The 17,713-nt window shown below is 36.9% G+C and overlaps 4 protein-coding genes across 6 annotated transcripts; 2 read left to right on the forward strand and 2 right to left on the reverse strand.

Moving 5' to 3' along the window:
- Nucleotides 1-1,244: 1,244 nt before the first annotated feature.
- LOC111809058 (amino acid permease 3-like) lies at nt 1,245-3,363 on the forward strand. Its single transcript, XM_023695384.1, has 6 exons — nt 1,245-1,432; nt 1,521-1,754; nt 1,858-1,951; nt 2,029-2,243; nt 2,331-2,470; nt 2,552-3,363. The coding sequence occupies exons 1-6, from the start codon at nt 1,339-1,341 to the stop codon at nt 3,197-3,199; spliced, it is 1,425 nt and encodes a 474-aa protein (XP_023551152.1). The 5' UTR covers nt 1,245-1,338; the 3' UTR covers nt 3,200-3,363.
- A 1,710-nt stretch (nt 3,364-5,073) lies between these two features.
- Nucleotides 5,074-11,119, reverse strand: LOC111809411 (auxilin-related protein 1-like). The gene is made up of 9 exons (XM_023695861.1): nt 10,203-11,119; nt 9,258-9,448; nt 8,950-9,176; nt 8,704-8,806; nt 8,504-8,601; nt 8,190-8,255; nt 7,992-8,081; nt 6,405-6,581; nt 5,074-5,543 (listed from the first exon to the last, which is right to left on the reverse strand). The coding sequence occupies exons 1-9, from the start codon at nt 10,790-10,792 to the stop codon at nt 5,508-5,510; spliced, it is 1,578 nt and encodes a 525-aa protein (XP_023551629.1). The 5' UTR covers nt 10,793-11,119; the 3' UTR covers nt 5,074-5,507.
- Nucleotides 11,120-11,435: 316 nt separating this feature from the next.
- Nucleotides 11,436-14,115, forward strand: LOC111809022 (pentatricopeptide repeat-containing protein At1g77360, mitochondrial). The gene is made up of 2 exons (XM_023695332.1): nt 11,436-13,407; nt 13,545-14,115. The coding sequence occupies exon 1, from the start codon at nt 11,898-11,900 to the stop codon at nt 13,338-13,340; it is 1,443 nt and encodes a 480-aa protein (XP_023551100.1). The 5' UTR covers nt 11,436-11,897; the 3' UTR covers nt 13,341-13,407; nt 13,545-14,115.
- A 39-nt stretch (nt 14,116-14,154) lies between these two features.
- On the reverse strand, nt 14,155-17,133 carry LOC111809023 (protein KRTCAP2 homolog). 3 transcript variants are annotated; one of them, XM_023695335.1, is made up of 5 exons: nt 17,026-17,133; nt 16,483-16,641; nt 15,809-15,860; nt 14,843-14,909; nt 14,155-14,498 (listed from the first exon to the last, which is right to left on the reverse strand). In XM_023695335.1, exons 2-5 carry the CDS (start codon nt 16,636-16,638, stop codon nt 14,408-14,410), a joined length of 366 nt encoding a protein of 121 aa, XP_023551103.1. In that variant the 5' UTR covers nt 16,639-16,641; nt 17,026-17,133; the 3' UTR covers nt 14,155-14,407. The 3 variants fall into 3 exon arrangements, with proteins under 3 accessions (XP_023551103.1, XP_023551102.1, XP_023551104.1); XM_023695334.1 differs by having other exon boundaries at nt 17,057-17,132; XM_023695336.1 differs by lacking the exon at nt 17,026-17,133 and adding an exon at nt 16,863-17,006.
- Nucleotides 17,134-17,713: the final 580 nt, after the last annotated feature.

Here is a 17,713-nt window from a genome sequence, read left to right on the forward strand (position 1 = left end):
AAATTTTTTTTATTTTTAATAAAAGTAAAATTTTAATATGTAAAATAAATATTTATTTATTTTCACCCCCTTTAATTAAATTTTGTAATTTAATTTCAATATATATCTTAAAAAAATAAATAATTATCAAATTATATATATATATATATATATATATATATTAAAAGTAAATAGGTATATTTTAAAATTAACAATAAATTTAAATGAGTTCTAATGAATCTATGAACCAAATCTATCCGTAAAATTTTCATTTATTTGAATTTAATTTAATTTAAATAAATTTATAATTCAATTTACGAATATTTCTTAAATGACACTTAAATTATATTTAAAAATGAAGTCAAATAGAGGATTATAGGTATTATTCAACCAACATTATGATTTATTAAATGAAAACCTAATAATTCAAGCCAATGATCATTAAATGATCCAAAAAAGTCAACAGACAAAACATTGTCACTATATTTTATCCAAAACTTAAAACAAAAAGATCCAAACAACTTAAATTACCATGGAAGGGGCTGCCATCAAACTGAATATGGCACAAAATTTCTGTCAATTTTCATTAAATTTTACCTCACTCAGAACTTAGAGACTAATGGGTTAGAGTACTGTTAGACGAACACGACTCTCCACAATGATATGATATTGTCCACTTTGAGGATAAGCTCTCATGGCTGTGAACACCTCTCCTCGAACAAAGTTAGCTCTGATACTATGTTCGACGAACAAGACTCTCCACAATGGTATGATATTGTCCACTTTGAGCATAATAGTATGATATTGTCCGCCTTGAACATAAACTCTCATGGCTTTGCTTTGGACTTCCTCAAAAGGTCTCACCAATGGATAGTGTATTCTTTGATTATAAACTCATGATCATTCCCTAAATTAACCGATGTGGGACACTTTCATCTTACAGCAACGAACAAACGTGCACGTACGGACGACGTGTATGATCGAACAAGTTTAGTTGCTAGACGAGTGGCGAGAATTATAAAAATTGTTTTTTTTTTTATTTTTAATTTTTTTATTAATGTTTTTTCCCCGAAACGTGGAGGATTTTGCAGCTTCAAAGGAAGCTCACATCGGAGTCAAAAGTGGTGAGAAAGGTAAATCGACCGTCAACAGACCCACTCGGTTCACCTTCCCTTAGCTTTCTGTAAACAGCACGTGCTTTCTTGTTCCTCTTCTTCTCTATAAAACACGAACACCCATCTCCTTCTTCCCCAAAACAAAAACATCGGAGCTCTGTTTTTTCAGACACTCTGAAACGCTAACCAAAAAGGGTCTGAGAAAAAACAGCTGATTTTCCTCTGTTGTCGTTTGATTTTGAAGATGGCTGAGAATCAAGCTTTTGCTGTTTCCACGGCGGCGGTTCCACAAGGTGGTTCCAAGTGCTTTGATGACGACGGCCGGCTAAAGCGAACTGGTATAACATTTCCGACAGCTAAAACAGAGTCCTCTGTTTCTTTAAAAAAAAAACAGGGTCTTATGGTGTTTTTGTTTTGAAAAAACAGGGAATGTTTGGACAGCTAGTGCTCACATTATTACAGCTATTATTGGCTCCGGCGTTCTTTCATTGCCGTGGGCGACGGCGCAGCTCGGCTGGATCGCCGGTCCGTTGGCTATGTTCTTGTTCGCATTAGTTACTTATTACACTTCCCTTTTTCTCTCCGCCTGTTACCGGTCCGGCGACCCTGTTTCCGGCAAGAGAAACTACACTTATATGGATGCCGTTCAGGCCAATTTCGGTGAGTAAAATCCTTAATTGTCAAGAATGATTCAAGAATTTCCCCCCTTGACCTTATATGCTCTGTTTTTTACCTTATATGCTCTGTTTTTTCTGATTTACAGGCGGTTTTAATGTGAAATTATGTGGGTTTGTTCAATACTTGAATCTTTTCGGAATTGCAATTGGGTCTACAATAGCTTCAGCCATAAGCATGATGTGAGGGAACTTTTAAAAACTGTTTCTTCTTGTTCTTGTTCATTTCTGATGTTCTTCAGGGGATCTGAAATTTGCAGGGCAATTAAAAGGTCAAATTGCTTCCATGCAAGTGGTGGGAAAGATCCTTGCCCAATCAATAGCAATCCGTATATGATTGCTTTTGGAATTGTTGAGATAATTTTATCCCAAATTCCAGATTTTGATCAGCTATGGTGGCTCTCCATTGTCGCTGCTGTCATGTCTTTTACTTACTCAGCTATAGGACTCGGCCTCGGAGTTTCCCGAGTCGCCGGTAAATTTTCCGACATCTCCGTTCCTCTGTTCCTCTGTTCTTTGATGTTTTGCTTGGAGATTCTGACCCTGTTCTTGTTTGTTCTAGAAACTGGGAAAATCAAAGGCAATTTGACTGGAATCAGCTCAGGAACTGCCACTCAATCCCAAAAAGTTTGGAGGAATTTCCAAGCTCTTGGAGACATTGCTTTCGCCTACTCTTACTCGATGATCCTCATCGAAATTCAGGTACGATTCTCTCGTCGGTCGTCGTAATCTATCAGTTTAAACTTTCGAGTTCGGTGACGGAGATACAAAGCTATGAAACAGGACACAATAAAATCGCCGCCGTCGGAGGGGAAGACAATGAAGAAGGCAACACTAGTGAGCGTGACGGTGACAACACTGTTCTATATGTTGTGTGGCTGCGCCGGCTACGCCGCCTTCGGCGACATGTCGCCGCCGAATCTACTGACCGGATTCTATACTCCTTATTGGGTTATCGACATTGCCAATGCCGCCATTGTTATCCATCTTGTCGGAGCTTACCAAGTGTACTGCCAACCCATTTTTGCCTTTGTTGAAAAGTACGCGTCGGAGAAGTTTCCGGCGAACAAATTCATCACCAAAGAGATTGAAATTCCGATCCCCGGCTGCCGGCCGTACAAATTCAACCTTTTCCGGTTGGTTTGGAGGGCGGTTTTTGTGATTGTAACGACCTTGATCTCCATGCTTCTACCGTTCTTCAACGACGTCGTTGGACTCCTTGGAGCTATAGGATTTTGGCCTCTTGCTGTCTATTACCCTGTTGAGATGTACATCATTCAAAAGAAGATACCTAAATGGAGTTCTACATGGGTGCGCTTCCAAATCTTGAGCGTCGTCTGTCTTATAATCTCGATAGCCGCCGCCATTGGTTCGGTTGCCGGAGTTCTTATTGATCTAAAGAGCTACAAGCCCTTTACCACTAGTTTTTAATTCTCAATTTAACCCTTAGCCTCAATAAAAATTTATATCTCCACAAGGGAGATCGAAAGAGATTTGAAAGTATTTTTAGTTTCGTCTCTGCCACTTATTTTAATGTTTATTTTTCTAAAATATCTATATTTTTACGACAGTAGAGTGGAAATTCTCCATAGAAATTTACAGATATCGAGTTTTCTCCATCAAGTTATATGTATTTCTTTTAAAAAGATTTAGTGAATAATTTTTATTACCTATAATAAAAATATAAAATATTTTAATAAATTCAAAAAAAAACATGGTGTTACTCAAAAAGGTCTTTGGGACCATTTTTCAAACAAATTTCCATCAAATCCCAATAGGTCAAAAAGTGGTAAAGGTTTATTCAACTTATATTTTTATAAATTTAATTTTATAGTATAAAATCAGGTAAAATTTGTGGGCATGTGAACTCGTGTTAGCTTTGAGAGAAAGTAAACACGACTCAACGAAAATTGAAAAAAAAACGTTATTAGTGAAGTTTATGTTAATTATCGAACATATTTTTCAATATTTTCGTAATTCTCTTTACTATTGGTAATTACTGACTTTCCGTGCATACAAATTTCATCTTGAAGCAAACGGTTGTATTTGTGAATTTGAGTATAGCTTAGCATCAATTACTGTCTCAAAGTTTGATGGTTCGTTCTATTATTGATACTGTGATAAAAAGATTTGCTTTTTCTCTACCTTAGCTAAGCAATTTGAATGATTCAATTCACAGTCTTAATAATCTTGTTGGGATTATGGAGCCAACACGAGCTCTAACATCAAAAGGATTGAGAGGATAGCGCCGAGAAGCTAGATTAGAGTGTCACAATATTATCTGTTGTAGTGTTGAGAAATGGAAGAACTATCACAATATTTCTGTCAGAAAAACTACAAAAAGTACTTTTTTGAACACGAAAGAAAGATGCTCGTACAATATTATTGAGAGAAAAATGACAAGAATACTTTATATCGACATCGAAAGTAAACTTTTTAATACGTATCGCAAAAGGTAGCCCTAAAAATCAAACCGACCCAATAATATTTATGGCTGAGAACGCCGGAAGGTCTCAAGTCGAGAGCCGCCCACTAGCGGCGGCTTCGTCGCAGGTGGGTTGGTTTCGTGATGGTGGAGTGATGTTTCTGGGAAGTTCATATTTTCATTGGAAAAGTAATTGCTGTCGTTCTCTTACCTTCCCTTTTGATGGGATTTTGCATTTGTTTGTAATGGACATTTGGAGAAATCTACTAGGACGAGGTAAAGGCCATGATATGTTTGTTTATTTATTTTTTTTACTTTGATCGAGTCCATTATCTTATTGTTTCGATTGGATTAATGATTAACGGGAAAGGCAAAAGCTCCATGTCGAGAAACTGCCTTTTATGAACATGAATGTTTTCTTCTTGTCTTCAACCGGGGTGTTATTACGAAAGTTTATCAACTAGAGATGTCTACGGGACAGGGATGGAGAAGCCTTCTCTATTATACAAAACCTTAGGTAGTGTAATAGGCAAGTAAAAATATTCATAAGAAACCCCAAAATTAATTGTTTTAAACCCCGAGATTCACAACTGTGATCGAGCAAGGCTGGGATGACGAATACAATCCTATCCTCAACCCTATTTATCTACCCAACCTTGTTTATCCAACAAGGAGGAATCTCTTCTTACTCCCTCTCCCATTCAACCATTCCCCATTTGAATGGAAATTTTCCACCCCATTTGAGGCGGGTCTCCACGAGATCCCAAGCTCTAGAATAAATAGACATTTCTATATCTAATTCAAGGAAGAAATTTGTGTTTGAAATATAAAACAAAACTCGCTAAATCCGTATCTAAAACTATGAAAAGAATCACTCAGAGGGGAAAAAGAATACAAAGGTTAATTTAAAAAGTTTCCCAAGGTTACACAATTCAAGGATACTCTTACAACAGATCATACAAATGGTTTGAATGTACACTTCACCGAATACAGTATACAGAAGAAAGAAAGAGGAAAATGGAAGAAATACTCTACAATAGCAATGAATCTGGCGCAAATTTAAAGAATTATCAGCATTATTTCGAAGTATGAAACTATGATTTAGCCCATGGAATAAAATTTTCAAGTAGTCACGACCTTTTAGATCTTTCTCTGAGAACATGTTGAACACAATATTAACAGCCAAATGGCCTCAAGACTGACCTGCAGGAAGCAGACGGCTCTTGTCATGGTAGATTGGTCGTCTCCTGATTAGGTACTCATACTTTGCAGGTGACATGGTGGTTGAAAAGAAACAATCATCCGAGGTTGTGTCTAAAGTTCCTCTTTGCTGAATTTATTCCACGCTTCCTGTTTCAATGTAAGACAGAAATGATGGTAATAAGACAGTCAAAACAAGTAAACTGAATTAGACTTTGAATCTAAAAGAAGTCGTGTATTGAACCAACCAATTGTTTGGACAAGATAGATGAGAATGTGAGATCCTACACAGGTTGGGGAGGAGAACAAAACATTCTTTATAAGAGTGTGTGGAAACCTCTCCCTAGCAGACGCGTTTTAAAAACTTTGAAGGGAAGTTCAAAAGGAAAAGCCCAAAGACGACAATATCTGCTAGCGGTAATCTTGGGCTGTTACAAATGGTATCAGAGCCAGACACTGGGCGATGTGCCAGCGAGGAAGTTGTGCCCCAAAGGGAGTGGACACGAGGCGGTGTGCCAGCAAGGACGCTGGGCTCGAGAGGGGGTGGATTGTGAGATCCCATGTCAGTTGGGGAGGAGAACGAAACATTCTGTATAAGGGTGTGGAAACCTCTCCCTAGCAGACGCATTTTAAAAACCTTGAGGGGAAGCCCGGAAAAAAATCCAAAGGGAACAATATCTGCTAGCGGTAATCTTAGGCCGTTCCAGAGGAAGACAGTCATTAATCAATCCTTTGTTTGTTTATTTCTCCTAGGATTACAATAGTTTGTCATAGAAACATTCCAAGTAGGAAATCATTAGGTACTTTATAATTCTATAACAATCCGTATCCACATTGGAGACGACTTAAGCTCAACGAAAATTTTAAATAAAAGCAAACAACCCATTCTCTAAACATGTAGCCAAACTCAAAAGATCAAACACCTTATCGTTCGAAAAACAGAAACCAAGTCGAGATGCAAGCATGAAGCTATGGATGCTAAAAGAAGAAAATGAAATATTGGCAAGTCACCTTAAGGATATCAAAAACCTTCTCTGCTGTATATTTCTGCTCAATACTGGCACCCTTCTGTTGTACCTTATCCGGATGAATGCACAAGACTGCCTTCCTATATACTTTTTTAACTGAGGTAGAAGTAATCATATCCGTCAATGAAACTGGCTCCCAACCGCATCCCGACCAGAGAACCTAATCACCAGTAGAGTGGAGATTAATCAGCATGCTAGTAAACGAATCTATATCGTTGCCAATTACAGCTAGAGAATCTGGACTGGTTGAACGTGTGAACGTAATTTAAAGTTGATGGCTTTTATGAAAATATTCTACGTTATGATCATGGGGTGCAGCCACTAGCCCATGCTTCTCTAAGAATGTAACTATTCAAGCGTCTACAAGAAGTTATGTATGTTTATGTATACATCCTCATAAGCATTACCACATGTCATGCAAAAGGTCAGGGAAGTAAACACATTTTACGAATGCTACTATTTACAATATTACCAAAAGAGAATCAATGGATTTAAGCTTGTTTGTCTCTCCTCAAACCAGCCTACTGCAAGGTAGCTTTATTGAATCATGTTGCCAATATTAACTTATCTACCAACGAAGTCAAAAGAAAAATTTATACATTTTAGGTACTTCGATTTTCGATCATCCTCAATACTAGCCTACAAAGGTACTATGGTTTTTCATTATCCTCAATTCCAGCCTAGGCTTTTCTAAATCCTGAGTCTTTACCATCACAGATCCCTACAGGAAATACATCATAAACAATTCCAAAGATGAGAAGTTTTTCTCTCCATGAAGGGAACATGCAGAAGCAGTTTAAGGTCAACAACTCTTTTAGAATAAGAAGATCTTTAACTCTTCTAGGACTTCTCCTCTTCCTCTATTCAGCTTCTTTCCTTCCACATAAATAGGGTCTCAAATTTCAAGTTTGCCACTATAAATACTTGCTGGTCGTTTACAATAATACTTGGGATCTTCAGCTGAGAAGATGTTTAATGGAAAGAAAATTAAAGGAATGACCAATCACTTTGAATCTTCTTGGCGCCCGTCCTGTTCCCCCAAGAAGGTTGAAGATGAGATTTTTTAGTTTATTTCGGGCTGATGGTTAAAACGAAAAGAGTATAATCCATTGCTCAAAGGCTTGTAGAGGTCTCTTTGGCTTCTTCAGGAGCAAGGATTTCTAGATGTTCCTCATATAAGTTCACCACTTTTGTTAAATTTAGTGAACACATTCAGTAAACAACCACCAACCGAGTGCTTTACACAAATCCTTACATAGTATTCCCTATTTCCCTTTTCTTCGATTTCTCCTTTCTATGCCTATGGATCCTATCCCTAAGGCCTTTAGGTTGAGATTATTTTTTGGTGTGTGACTCCATTACTCAAAAATAATAATAATAATAATAATAATAATAATAATAATAATAATAAATAAATAATAATAAATAGAGAGAGAAAAGCTAATCGAAATGCTCACATGGAGAATAATAGAAAATAACGGACACTAGGCATGGAGAATAATAGAAAATAACGGACACTAGGTAAGGAACATTAGAATGAGAGAGAAAAAACTAAAACTAAGAAACACACATATTGCAATGACGATAACAGTGCACGAATGTTGCCTTCCTTCCCTGCAGCCCAGCGCTTGATATCAACATCTAAAGTCTCAGCAAACCTCTGGTCAAATCAAACAAAACTGGAAATAAACCAACCAAGCCTTGGGATTTAACCAAAATGAGAATTATAACTGTAAGTCAAAATACAATTGAGCAATTGAATACTAACATGCTTCTCTTCTTGCTCATGCTGTGTTTGAAAATCACGCTGATTCAAATCAGCCACTGCTCTTGCCTGAAAATAAAACATTAAGATGGTGTAAATGTTCCTGGTAAAGATGAACAAAAAAAGAAATGCAAAATCTACAATCAGTTTGCCAAAATTACTAGGAAGTCTATGCCTATGCCTCAAATCCCACTAGGAATCGATTTGAACTGCTTTTAATTCAATGAATACGAACATCCATCTAAGAAGAGAGATCTAAACTCTAATAGGTACAAATTGTAACAAAGAAGAAAAAAGAGAGAACGAGAAACACAAACTGCACGCTCTTGGGTTCTCTGGAAACGCCCCATTCTAGCTCTTCTTCTTTCTTCACTCTCCCCAGCAACTTCTTCAAAATGTCCAAATGAAGAAGCATCTACCATGAGAGAAAAAAGGGATTGGGGAAAAACAAATTTTTAAAGATTGAAGGAAAAAACAATCGAGAAAATTGTAGTCAATTGCATGGTATGTATATCACCTCCGAAAACCGACGAAAGATCGTCCACAAGATTAACAGCAGAAGAAGCAGTTTTGGGAATTTCAGATGGTTTGTTGTATTTAGGAACGTCAAATAGAGGATCCTGAAAAATAACACCACAACATTAACAGACGTGTCCATCTGGTGGTTTAGGATACAAATAAACAAATATATATTGTTTTAACTGCAATCAATTTTCATATTCTTTTTTCTTTTGTACAAGCATTGGTGGTGTTAAGTGGTTACCGGAGTCGTCGTTTGTGACCTTGGAACACTTTGTGATCGAGGACCCACGTTGAAAAAGGAGTCCAGATCGTCAACAGTCTTTTGATGATTTACTCCTGCAGCATGTGCAACATGACGATTTCTACTCATGTGTGTTGAGGCATTGACTTTCCCTTCACTGTTATTCTGCATCTTCCCCCTAGCAAAGTTATCCAATTCATCTATAGGAGAGGAAGAGGAGCTCTTAACTGCACAGAGCATCTTCATATTGTCAAATTTTGATGAGATTGGGCGTATCAATACATATGAATTTAGGGAAGCTGAAGCACCTTTATCTTCCTTATGACCTGGCTTTGGTATCCGAGGAATCCTGAATGGTGAGGAAGAACTTGGGGGGCTGTCAAATTTTGAAGCTTCAGACGAATTATAAGACGGTATTGAAGTCGATTCTAGTTCGATAAAAGGATCTTTGGCTGAACTGACAGTTGATTGCTGGGTCAGATTGTCTGGCATGCTTGCCCTGTGCAAACAAGTAAGATTAGAACGCACCAATTGTACGAGTAATCACACTTACGAGAAAAATAGAGATGCATGAATAGAAACAACATGCACGGAAATCATCTAGTCGGAAATATGCACGAACAAAACTGAATGAGAGCTTGGGAAGGCACATAGGGTATACAGAAAATAGATTTCTACAATAATCAAGACTTTATTCCCACATTGAAGAGAGTTTCTCTTGGCATACAATATTGTAAATGGTCTAATATGATTAAAGAAAAATTGAAAGGCAACCATGGTATTCAATTGCAGATATGTTTCATTCCAGTTATATGTTTGTACTTCATTAACAATTCAATACAATGCTGTTGATTGGCGATTGCTCGTATGAATTTGCCTCGGAAGCAGAAACGAATAGATGCAGGCTTATAGGACATTTAAGGTAACTAATGAAAGTCAAAAATGAACTTTTACATTTGAAAGGTTGCATATATGGCAACCAAAATAAGGAAATGACATGCTGCAGGAGTAAACTGATCTTACAGTAAAGGGAATGAAACTGTGAAGCTAAAATTGCTTCTTGTCATCTAAGAAACTAGAAATACACACAAAAAAATGAAGCTAAATTCTATGTCAAATCTTTTCCTAAGTTCAATTCACACCGGCATGATGATACAGTAGATTCACCAACAAAAAGCAGAACCTAAACCATAATTTTCTCGTACCAACGACATAATGTAGGCCAGTTTTTCAAGCATCTACATTGATTATACCTGTTAGTTCGAGAGTTGTTATTGCCAAAGCCAGAAATCAATTCATCAAAAGGAGCTGCGTTATTTGCTGCATTTTTTAATCCGTTCAGCTTCGGGGAAGTTTTTCCCACATTGCTGCCAAAATCACCAAAATAATCACCAATTTGAGAGGTCTGATTCAAAGACGAGGGGAATGATCGGACAGGATCCTCCTTCTTCGCTGTAACCGAGCTCTTGAATCCGGGAATCCCACCAAAAACATCATCATATGCAGGATCTGTATTCTTCGACCCAAAAAATATGGAATCGTAGTCAAAAGAAGACGGAGAACTTCCAGAATTCCCCGAATGTTTCGTTGACTGGTTGAGACTCCCGAAAAGACCATCGTAATCATCAAGCCCTCCGTAAGTATCGGGTTTAGTATTTTTCTGAAAAGATACATCAACAAAACCAGAATCGAACGAGGATTTGCCGTTCAAACCCGAATTGTACACGGAATTCCGGGACTGGAAGGTGTTTGAAGGAGATGGTGCCTTAGATGCGGCCATTGGAGCCGATTTTCCTTGCGGCTTCAATCCAAATCGTTCTGTCAATACCCCAAACTCGTCCATTGCAGGCGTAATCACAAATTTTCAACAATGGAATCAAAAGTAAACCCAATAATCTTCAAAGCAAAAGCGAGCAATTAAACTGTTGTTCAAATACGAATTCTAAAGTGAGAAAGAACACAGAATCAATGCCGCAGATAATTGAAGCATAAACATCAAACAAGCTTCAAAAACAAATCGTCCAAAGGAAGGAGAAGGTAAAATTAATCAAAGATATCACAACTTCGTGGCCCCTCCGCTTCTCCCTCTCCCTCCGTACGAATGTATGAGTGGAAGCCACCACGCATTCAGCAACATCAAATTATGATTTGTTTCTATTCTATTTCCCGTTTTCCGAGTCCGTGTCGGTGTGGGAGAGAATTTAAATTTATATATATACTTTTTTTTTGTTTTTTTTTTTTTCTAAAAATACTATTAAACATTTTATTTTGTTTAAAAAAATTAATATTACCTTTGAACTTCGAAAATATTAAAACTAATAAAAAAATTCTCGAAATTATTGTACCTTTAAATTATTAGTAATTTATTTATTTCAAAAATAATTTTGAAGTTTTAAAAATAGCATAAACGTCTAAAAAAATTCAAAAAAATAATAATAATAATAATTTTTTTATTTTAAGTTTTATCCTTTTGTAGTTTAGCCTACAACCCCTAAAATTCGTCGGTCTCGTGCAACCGTGTCGTCGGAGGAGCGAAATCCGGCGCGTATTCTACACCAAATTGGATTGGAACGCAGCATGCTCAAATTCGAACCACCGGCCACTAGGCGATAGGAATTTGTTCGATCGCGCCGCCGTCGTTTCATTCTTCCATTGAAGCGAGGAAGAAGATAACAACGGTGCGACACGCTAGCCTGTTTTGTGTTTTAGTTACTTAGTTCTACTGTTACTCGTTGGATTGTTTATAGATTTATAAGTTTCTCAAGTTCTGTTTCATTTTCTCTTTAGCGTCCTTCGAAAATTCAAGCTAGCTATAGTTTGGTTTGGGAATATGCTTAATTAAGAAGCTCTGCAGCTACTTAAGTGGTGATTTTTTCCATAATCGCATGCGTAGTTACTTGTTTTCATGTTATTGACATTGTTTGAGGCAAAGTTCAATTCTGTGTACCATGATGAGAATTTGCAGCTATGAGAGAAATAAGCTTCCATTATGTAGATTGTTGGCTAGGCTATACAGTTCTGGTGAACAAATTGATACGGTCTCGGATTCAATCAAGGGTATATGTAAAATCATGATGACATGCCAAACATTGGCGCTTGAAACTGCCCTTGATCAAAGTGGGATTAGGATTTCACCTGAGATAGCTGAGGCTGTCCTAAAAAGATTTGAGAATGCTGGCATGTTAGCTTATAGGTTCTTTGAATGGGCTTCTAAACAACGAAGCTATGTCCATAGTGTGAGGGCTTACCACTCTATGATTGAGTCTTTAGCTAAGATAAGGCAGTACCAGATGGTGTGGGATTTGGTGAATGTTATGAGGAATAAGGAGATTCTAAATGTTGAAACGTTCTGTATTATCATGAGAAAGTATGCTAGAGCTCAGAAAGTAGAGGAAACAGTTTATACATTTAATATCATGGAAAAATACAACATGAAACCAAATGTAGCTGCATTTAATGGATTGCTGAGTGCTCTGTGCAAGTCCAAGAATGTGAGGAAGGCTCAGGAAATTTTTGACAGTATGAAGGATCAATTTGTTCCCGACTCGAAAACTTACAGCATACTCATTGAAGGATGGGGTAGGGCTCCAAATCTTCCAAAGGCAAGGGAGATTTTTAGAGAAATGATTGATAGCGGCTGCGTTCCTGATATAGTGACATATAGCATTATGGTTGATGTTCTTTGCAAAGCAGGACGAGTCGACGAAGCAGTTGGCATTGTAAAAGAAATGGATTCTAATAATTGTGGACCGACATCGTTTGTCTATAGTGTTTTGGTACATACGTATGGTGTAGAAAATCGGATCGAGGAGGCAGTCTCTACGTTCTTGGAGATGGAAAGAAATGGAGTAAGGGCTGATGTAGCAGCATATAATGCTTTAATCTCTGCTTTCTGTAAAGCAAACAGGATTAAGAATGTGTATAGGGTGTTAAAGGACATGGAATTAAAGGGTGTTAGCCCCAATTCAAGGACTTGCAACATCATTATAAACAGCTTAATAGGCAGTGGTGAGACAGATGAGGCGTTTAGGATGTTTCGTAGGATGGTCAAAGTGTGCGAACCAGACGTAGATTCGTATACCATGATCATAAAAATGTTCTGTGGGAGGAAGGAGGTTGATATGGCTCTTAAAGTCTGGAATTATATGAAGAAGAAGCAGTTTGTTCCGAGCATGCACACGTTTTCTGTTCTTATTAATGGACTGTGTCAGATAGGCAATGCTACAAAAGCTTGTATATTGTTGGAAGAGATGATAGAGAAGGGAATACGGCCTTCTGGTGTCACATTTGGAAGGTTGAGACACTTATTGATCAAGGAAGGCAGAGAAGATGTTCTAAAATTTCTGCAGGAAAAAATGAATTTACTTGTCAAGGAGCCAATGTGTGATTGAGGAACTTGGCTGAATGATGCGCTGCTGTTCAAAATTCCCATCTTTGCTGGATGGACTATTAAAAGAGGTCTGCTTTGTTTCTGCCTTTGTAGGTACCATATGTTATTTCTTTAAAATGCAAAGATTCATAGTTCCCCATATATCATCATCTTATTGCAGGCCAAATGTCATCTACTTTCTGTTTCTTCCTTTCTTCTGTTGCAGAGCTGAAATGCAAAAGCAGAGAAAGAAAGATGGTCAAAATGATTTGAGCTGCCATTTGCTACTGCTGAATTTTATGTACAACCATTTCCATTGGAGTAACAGGGGAAATGTTTCTCAACCTCTTTGCTCAGATTTTCTTTTCATCAGATAGCACTAAGTGCAGTTCTTGAGTCTATGGTTGTTTAGTCTTGGGAGTTAATTAAGTTCGTAGAGTTAGGATTTTTTTTATAAGAGGCAATTTCATTGATGATTAAAATTTACAAAAGGGATGTATAATCCATGGAGTTCACAAAAGACCTTCCGAATTTGCAATGAGGGAGGTATAGTTATAGGAAGTAAAAATATTAGACAATTTACACCGAGATATAGCTTGGTAAACAACATTGTCGAAAAGTTTTACGTAGGTCTGGATTTAAGAAGTGTTGAACTCTTGATGGCTTGAATTCGGAATATGTCGTAATATGTTAGATTCTATCTCTTTTTTGGTTTAGATTTGGAATAGAATTCTAATATGTACATTGTGGAGTTATTTTGAGATATGAAATAACATGCAGTACTCCTATAATTTGAACTGTTATTGCAAATCTGTAATTTCAATAGCAGGCGATAGGACCTCTAATCAGGAGACATGCCATGCATTTTTTTACTTAATCAACGAAGAAAATGTTTGAAGGCAGTAATTGTTAATATTATGATAGTTATGAATGTAGTAACTGTTCCCACAGCCGGCTCTCTCCTAAAAGGAAAACAAAAAAACAACTAATCAGCACCATAAGGTGCAGTGATCCTGCAGGAGCTAAGGGTAAAAAGAAAATCTCAAAAACAACGTTGTTCCTCTCTGAAGAACTAACTCAGTTTCCATCTCAGTGCCTTTTGGCTCTAGATTCAGATTTAGAAAGTGCCACGCTCGAAAACTTGTTCAACTCGTACAGCAGTCCAGCGGAGAATAAGAAGCTGCAACAGAAGAAAACAAGAAAGATGTGAAGTTAGAGTTTCAAGATACTCAATGTTTTGGTGCAATCAATCACAAGGAACGTGCTGTTCTACTATTTAATATAATGGCTATAAACATACGTCTAGAATTTGTTCCCTTCCCTTCTGAAATATTTGAAATGAAGTTACCATTTTGAACATTTGATATTAGATTATGATAGGATCAGTTTTCTATCTTATAATCTTCACTTTTGAATCGTTATGATCTGAGATATTTGTACTTTATAGTGGTTCCTAATGTATTTCTTTCTTCCCACGGGAAGTAGCTATGAACACAGGAAAGAATATGGATTAAGTCAGGATACCATGTTGTGATGCAAACTCTATGAACAGTGCTTGCAGCAATCAATGCAACTGCTTCTGCTACGATGACTGCAACAGAAAAGTAAATGGTTAGTTGATTCTGCTTCATCTCCAAGGAAACTGGCAGATGAGTGCACTATTATGCTATTGTTTATAATAATATATGGTCTTCTGAATTAACTCGCATAAAGGTTTTCAACAAACATCAATGAAAATTCGTTTGTTATGAAAGAACATAAAGGAAAAGAGTATCTAGTACTAGGAAAGTACTTACTTTAAACAATGAAATTTTCATTTCATTAATAATGCACAAATCAAATGGAGTACATGATTGACAAGTATCCATTCAATAGCATAATCAATGCAGCATAAGATGAAGAAGAAAAGGCCAAAAATACAGATATAGACCCATACAAATTTCTTTCAACTCAATCATGAAAATAGATTGTGGCTACCATGAGTGTATGCCTGCCCCATAGTATAAGGATTGCTTACTTATCGTAACAATTACGAACATTTATAGAGAACAGATACGCTTGTTGCAGGTAATTATAAAAGAAATCATCAAATGTTTCCAATCTGCAGCATTAGTATTAAGACTATTTTTTGAAAAATATGTGCTTTCCATATGAAACCTATACTCGAGAGACATCAATGGGTTTCCTCTCCAGATTGTGACTACGACTTTCCCCCCTATCACCACAGCCACTAATGGACATTCAGACGATTGGCCAAGCGAATAAGTCAATCTGGATCTTGCTCTTGGATGTCAGAACGAATACCCAGACTCCTTTCTTTTACGCCTTATTAGTTATTCAAGAGGATCAATTGGTTTGTAATGTCCCAATAATTCAAAATTCGCAACCGCTAAGTTGGTGCTACTCAGACACCGTGAGCTAGTATTAGACAAACTAATTAAGCAGAAAAGGAAAAATATTGTGCAGACAAGAACAAGCAACTAAACTTACCAGCTCCCCATCCAGTTCGCATGCCACATGATTCCTGGAAGTTTCCTATAAACTGCAATAAATAAATCAAGAAAATGAAAATTATTATGCTGAATCAGCAATTTAAGCTGAAAAGCACTAAATACAAATTAAGCTCATGAACTGCAAGCTGTAATTGAAGCAAAAAAACACGGTCACAAGTACAAAATTCTGCAAGCATGCAACAGTTTGCATGAGTTATGCTATGCATAACTTATCTTAAAACCATGAAATACAACTGATTCCATTACGTTTGACAGCAAGCAAAGCCAGGTCCAAAATGTCATAATCATTTATAATTTGAAATATCATCTCTTACAAAACAAGGAGATTAGAATTGAAAACAACATAGTATTGCAGAAATCTTTGTAACTTATAATTCGTAACCGATGCAAAATCGAAGTCAACGAAATACTGCACATTTTGATTTAAACAATATCACTTATTCAGTGTCCATGTAGTTGACAAAAGATGTTATGAAGGTGGATTCAACTGCCTAAAGGACGGAATTAAATACTGATAAAACACGAACTATTCCATAAAATATCTGTAAACTCCCCATCCAGGAAAAGCCACCGGATCCAGAAATACACATGAAGATAAAATGAATCCACACGTTAGTCTAGCTGGTAAAGGATAAAAGCGTATGCACTCACAGTTAGAAGCACTAGAAATAGAAGAGAACTGACGAATCCTCCAAGTATGGTAAACAACTCCGATGAAGCTAACTTTCCTCTATACATCTCTTGAAGCGAAAGAATGACAGTGAACAGAAGAAATGAGGTAAGCATGGAACTCCCAGACCCCGCCATGACCTTCAGTAATGACAAACACAAAAACGTCATAACCAGTAGTCAAGCATCAAACCACGAGGAACGGCAGCAACAGAAATCAGAAATCAGCTAAACAACAAGATGTGCGATCAAAATGAGCAGCAATAAAACAATTGCAAAAGAAAAGAAAAATGCGGATCCGAAACAACAGAAGGTACAAAAATCTCAGCGTCACTACAATCAATAGATTAGTTTTGGATAACCTAATCGAAAGATCAGAGGCAATCCAAGTCAGATTAAAGAAACATAATCCGAAACAAAAACCAACGGAAGATGCAATTCAGTACAAATTCCACTCAATCGAATCGGAAAAATGGTAAAATTTTAGATCCAGTTGAATCTTTTCCCCAGGATTTGCCCACTTACAAAAGAGATCGAAGGAGCGGTAAGCAAATACCTCGGGCAGCAGCTCTATTGCAAAGGCTTTCGTTTCTTCTCTGATGACGCGTCGACGGTCTATGTCGAAGCTAGTCTCCTTATTAACCTGTTCGGCTGCTTAGAAGTTTTTGGCAACCAAACGGTGTCGTATCAAAGAAATATTATTATTATTATTATTATTATTATTATTATTTATAAATAGAGAACAAATATTCAACATTAACCATAAGTCGTTCAACATTATGATTTTAAAGGAAAATAAACATAATTGAGGTTCAAAGTTGAATTTCACTTACGAACAATACCTAACAATCGTTTGTGCACGTGTTTCTATTACTATTTCGGTTAATATTCATTTGAGCTACAGAGAAAGACAAGGACAAAACTCGAGATCATAAATTTAAATCATCGCACCCCACTTGTTGTACTAAAAAATGCTCGAACTAATGATGAACTAAGTTGACGATACAAACAATAAGTACAAAGTTTTCGCCTCATTTCTCGAAATTCTCATGCCCTCATCAACATATTAGATGTGCGATCCCGAAACATTCTTGATAAGGGTATGGAAACCTCCCTGTAGCAGACGCATTTTAAAAACATTAAGAGAAAACCTATAAAGAAAAGCCTAAAGAAGACAATATCTACTAGTGGTGGGGTTGAGCTGTTCCACTAG

Source organism: Cucurbita pepo, chromosome LG13 (genome assembly GCF_002806865.2).
Source record: "Cucurbita pepo subsp. pepo cultivar mu-cu-16 chromosome LG13, ASM280686v2, whole genome shotgun sequence".
Taxonomy (NCBI): domain Eukaryota; kingdom Viridiplantae; phylum Streptophyta; class Magnoliopsida; order Cucurbitales; family Cucurbitaceae; genus Cucurbita; species Cucurbita pepo.

Coding starts and splice junctions, on each gene's coding strand:
- LOC111809058 (XM_023695384.1), top strand. CDS start 1,339: ATGGCTGAGAATCAAGCTTTTGCTGTTTCCACGGCGGCGGTTCCACAA. Junction 1,755..1,857: donor TGCCGTTCAGGCCAATTTCG/GTGAGTAAAATC, acceptor TCTGATTTACAG/GCGGTTTTAATGTGAAATTA. Junction 2,471..2,551: donor TGATCCTCATCGAAATTCAG/GTACGATTCTCT, acceptor GCTATGAAACAG/GACACAATAAAATCGCCGCC.
- LOC111809411 (XM_023695861.1), bottom strand. CDS start 10,792: ATGGACGAGTTTGGGGTATTGACAGAACGATTTGGATTGAAGCCGCAA. Junction 8,807..8,949: donor GGTCACAAACGACGACTCCG/GTAACCACTTAA, acceptor GTTATTTTTCAG/GATCCTCTATTTGACGTTCC. Junction 8,602..8,703: donor TCTTTCGTCGGTTTTCGGAG/GTGATATACATA, acceptor CTCTCATGGTAG/ATGCTTCTTCATTTGGACAT.
- LOC111809022 (XM_023695332.1), top strand. CDS start 11,898: ATGATGAGAATTTGCAGCTATGAGAGAAATAAGCTTCCATTATGTAGA.
- LOC111809023 (XM_023695335.1), bottom strand. CDS start 16,638: ATGGCGGGGTCTGGGAGTTCCATGCTTACCTCATTTCTTCTGTTCACT. Junction 14,910..15,808: donor GCGAACTGGATGGGGAGCTG/GTAAGTTTAGTT, acceptor TTTCTGTTGCAG/TCATCGTAGCAGAAGCAGTT. Junction 14,499..14,842: donor AGAGTTTGCATCACAACATG/GTATCCTGACTT, acceptor CTTCTGTTGCAG/CTTCTTATTCTCCGCTGGAC.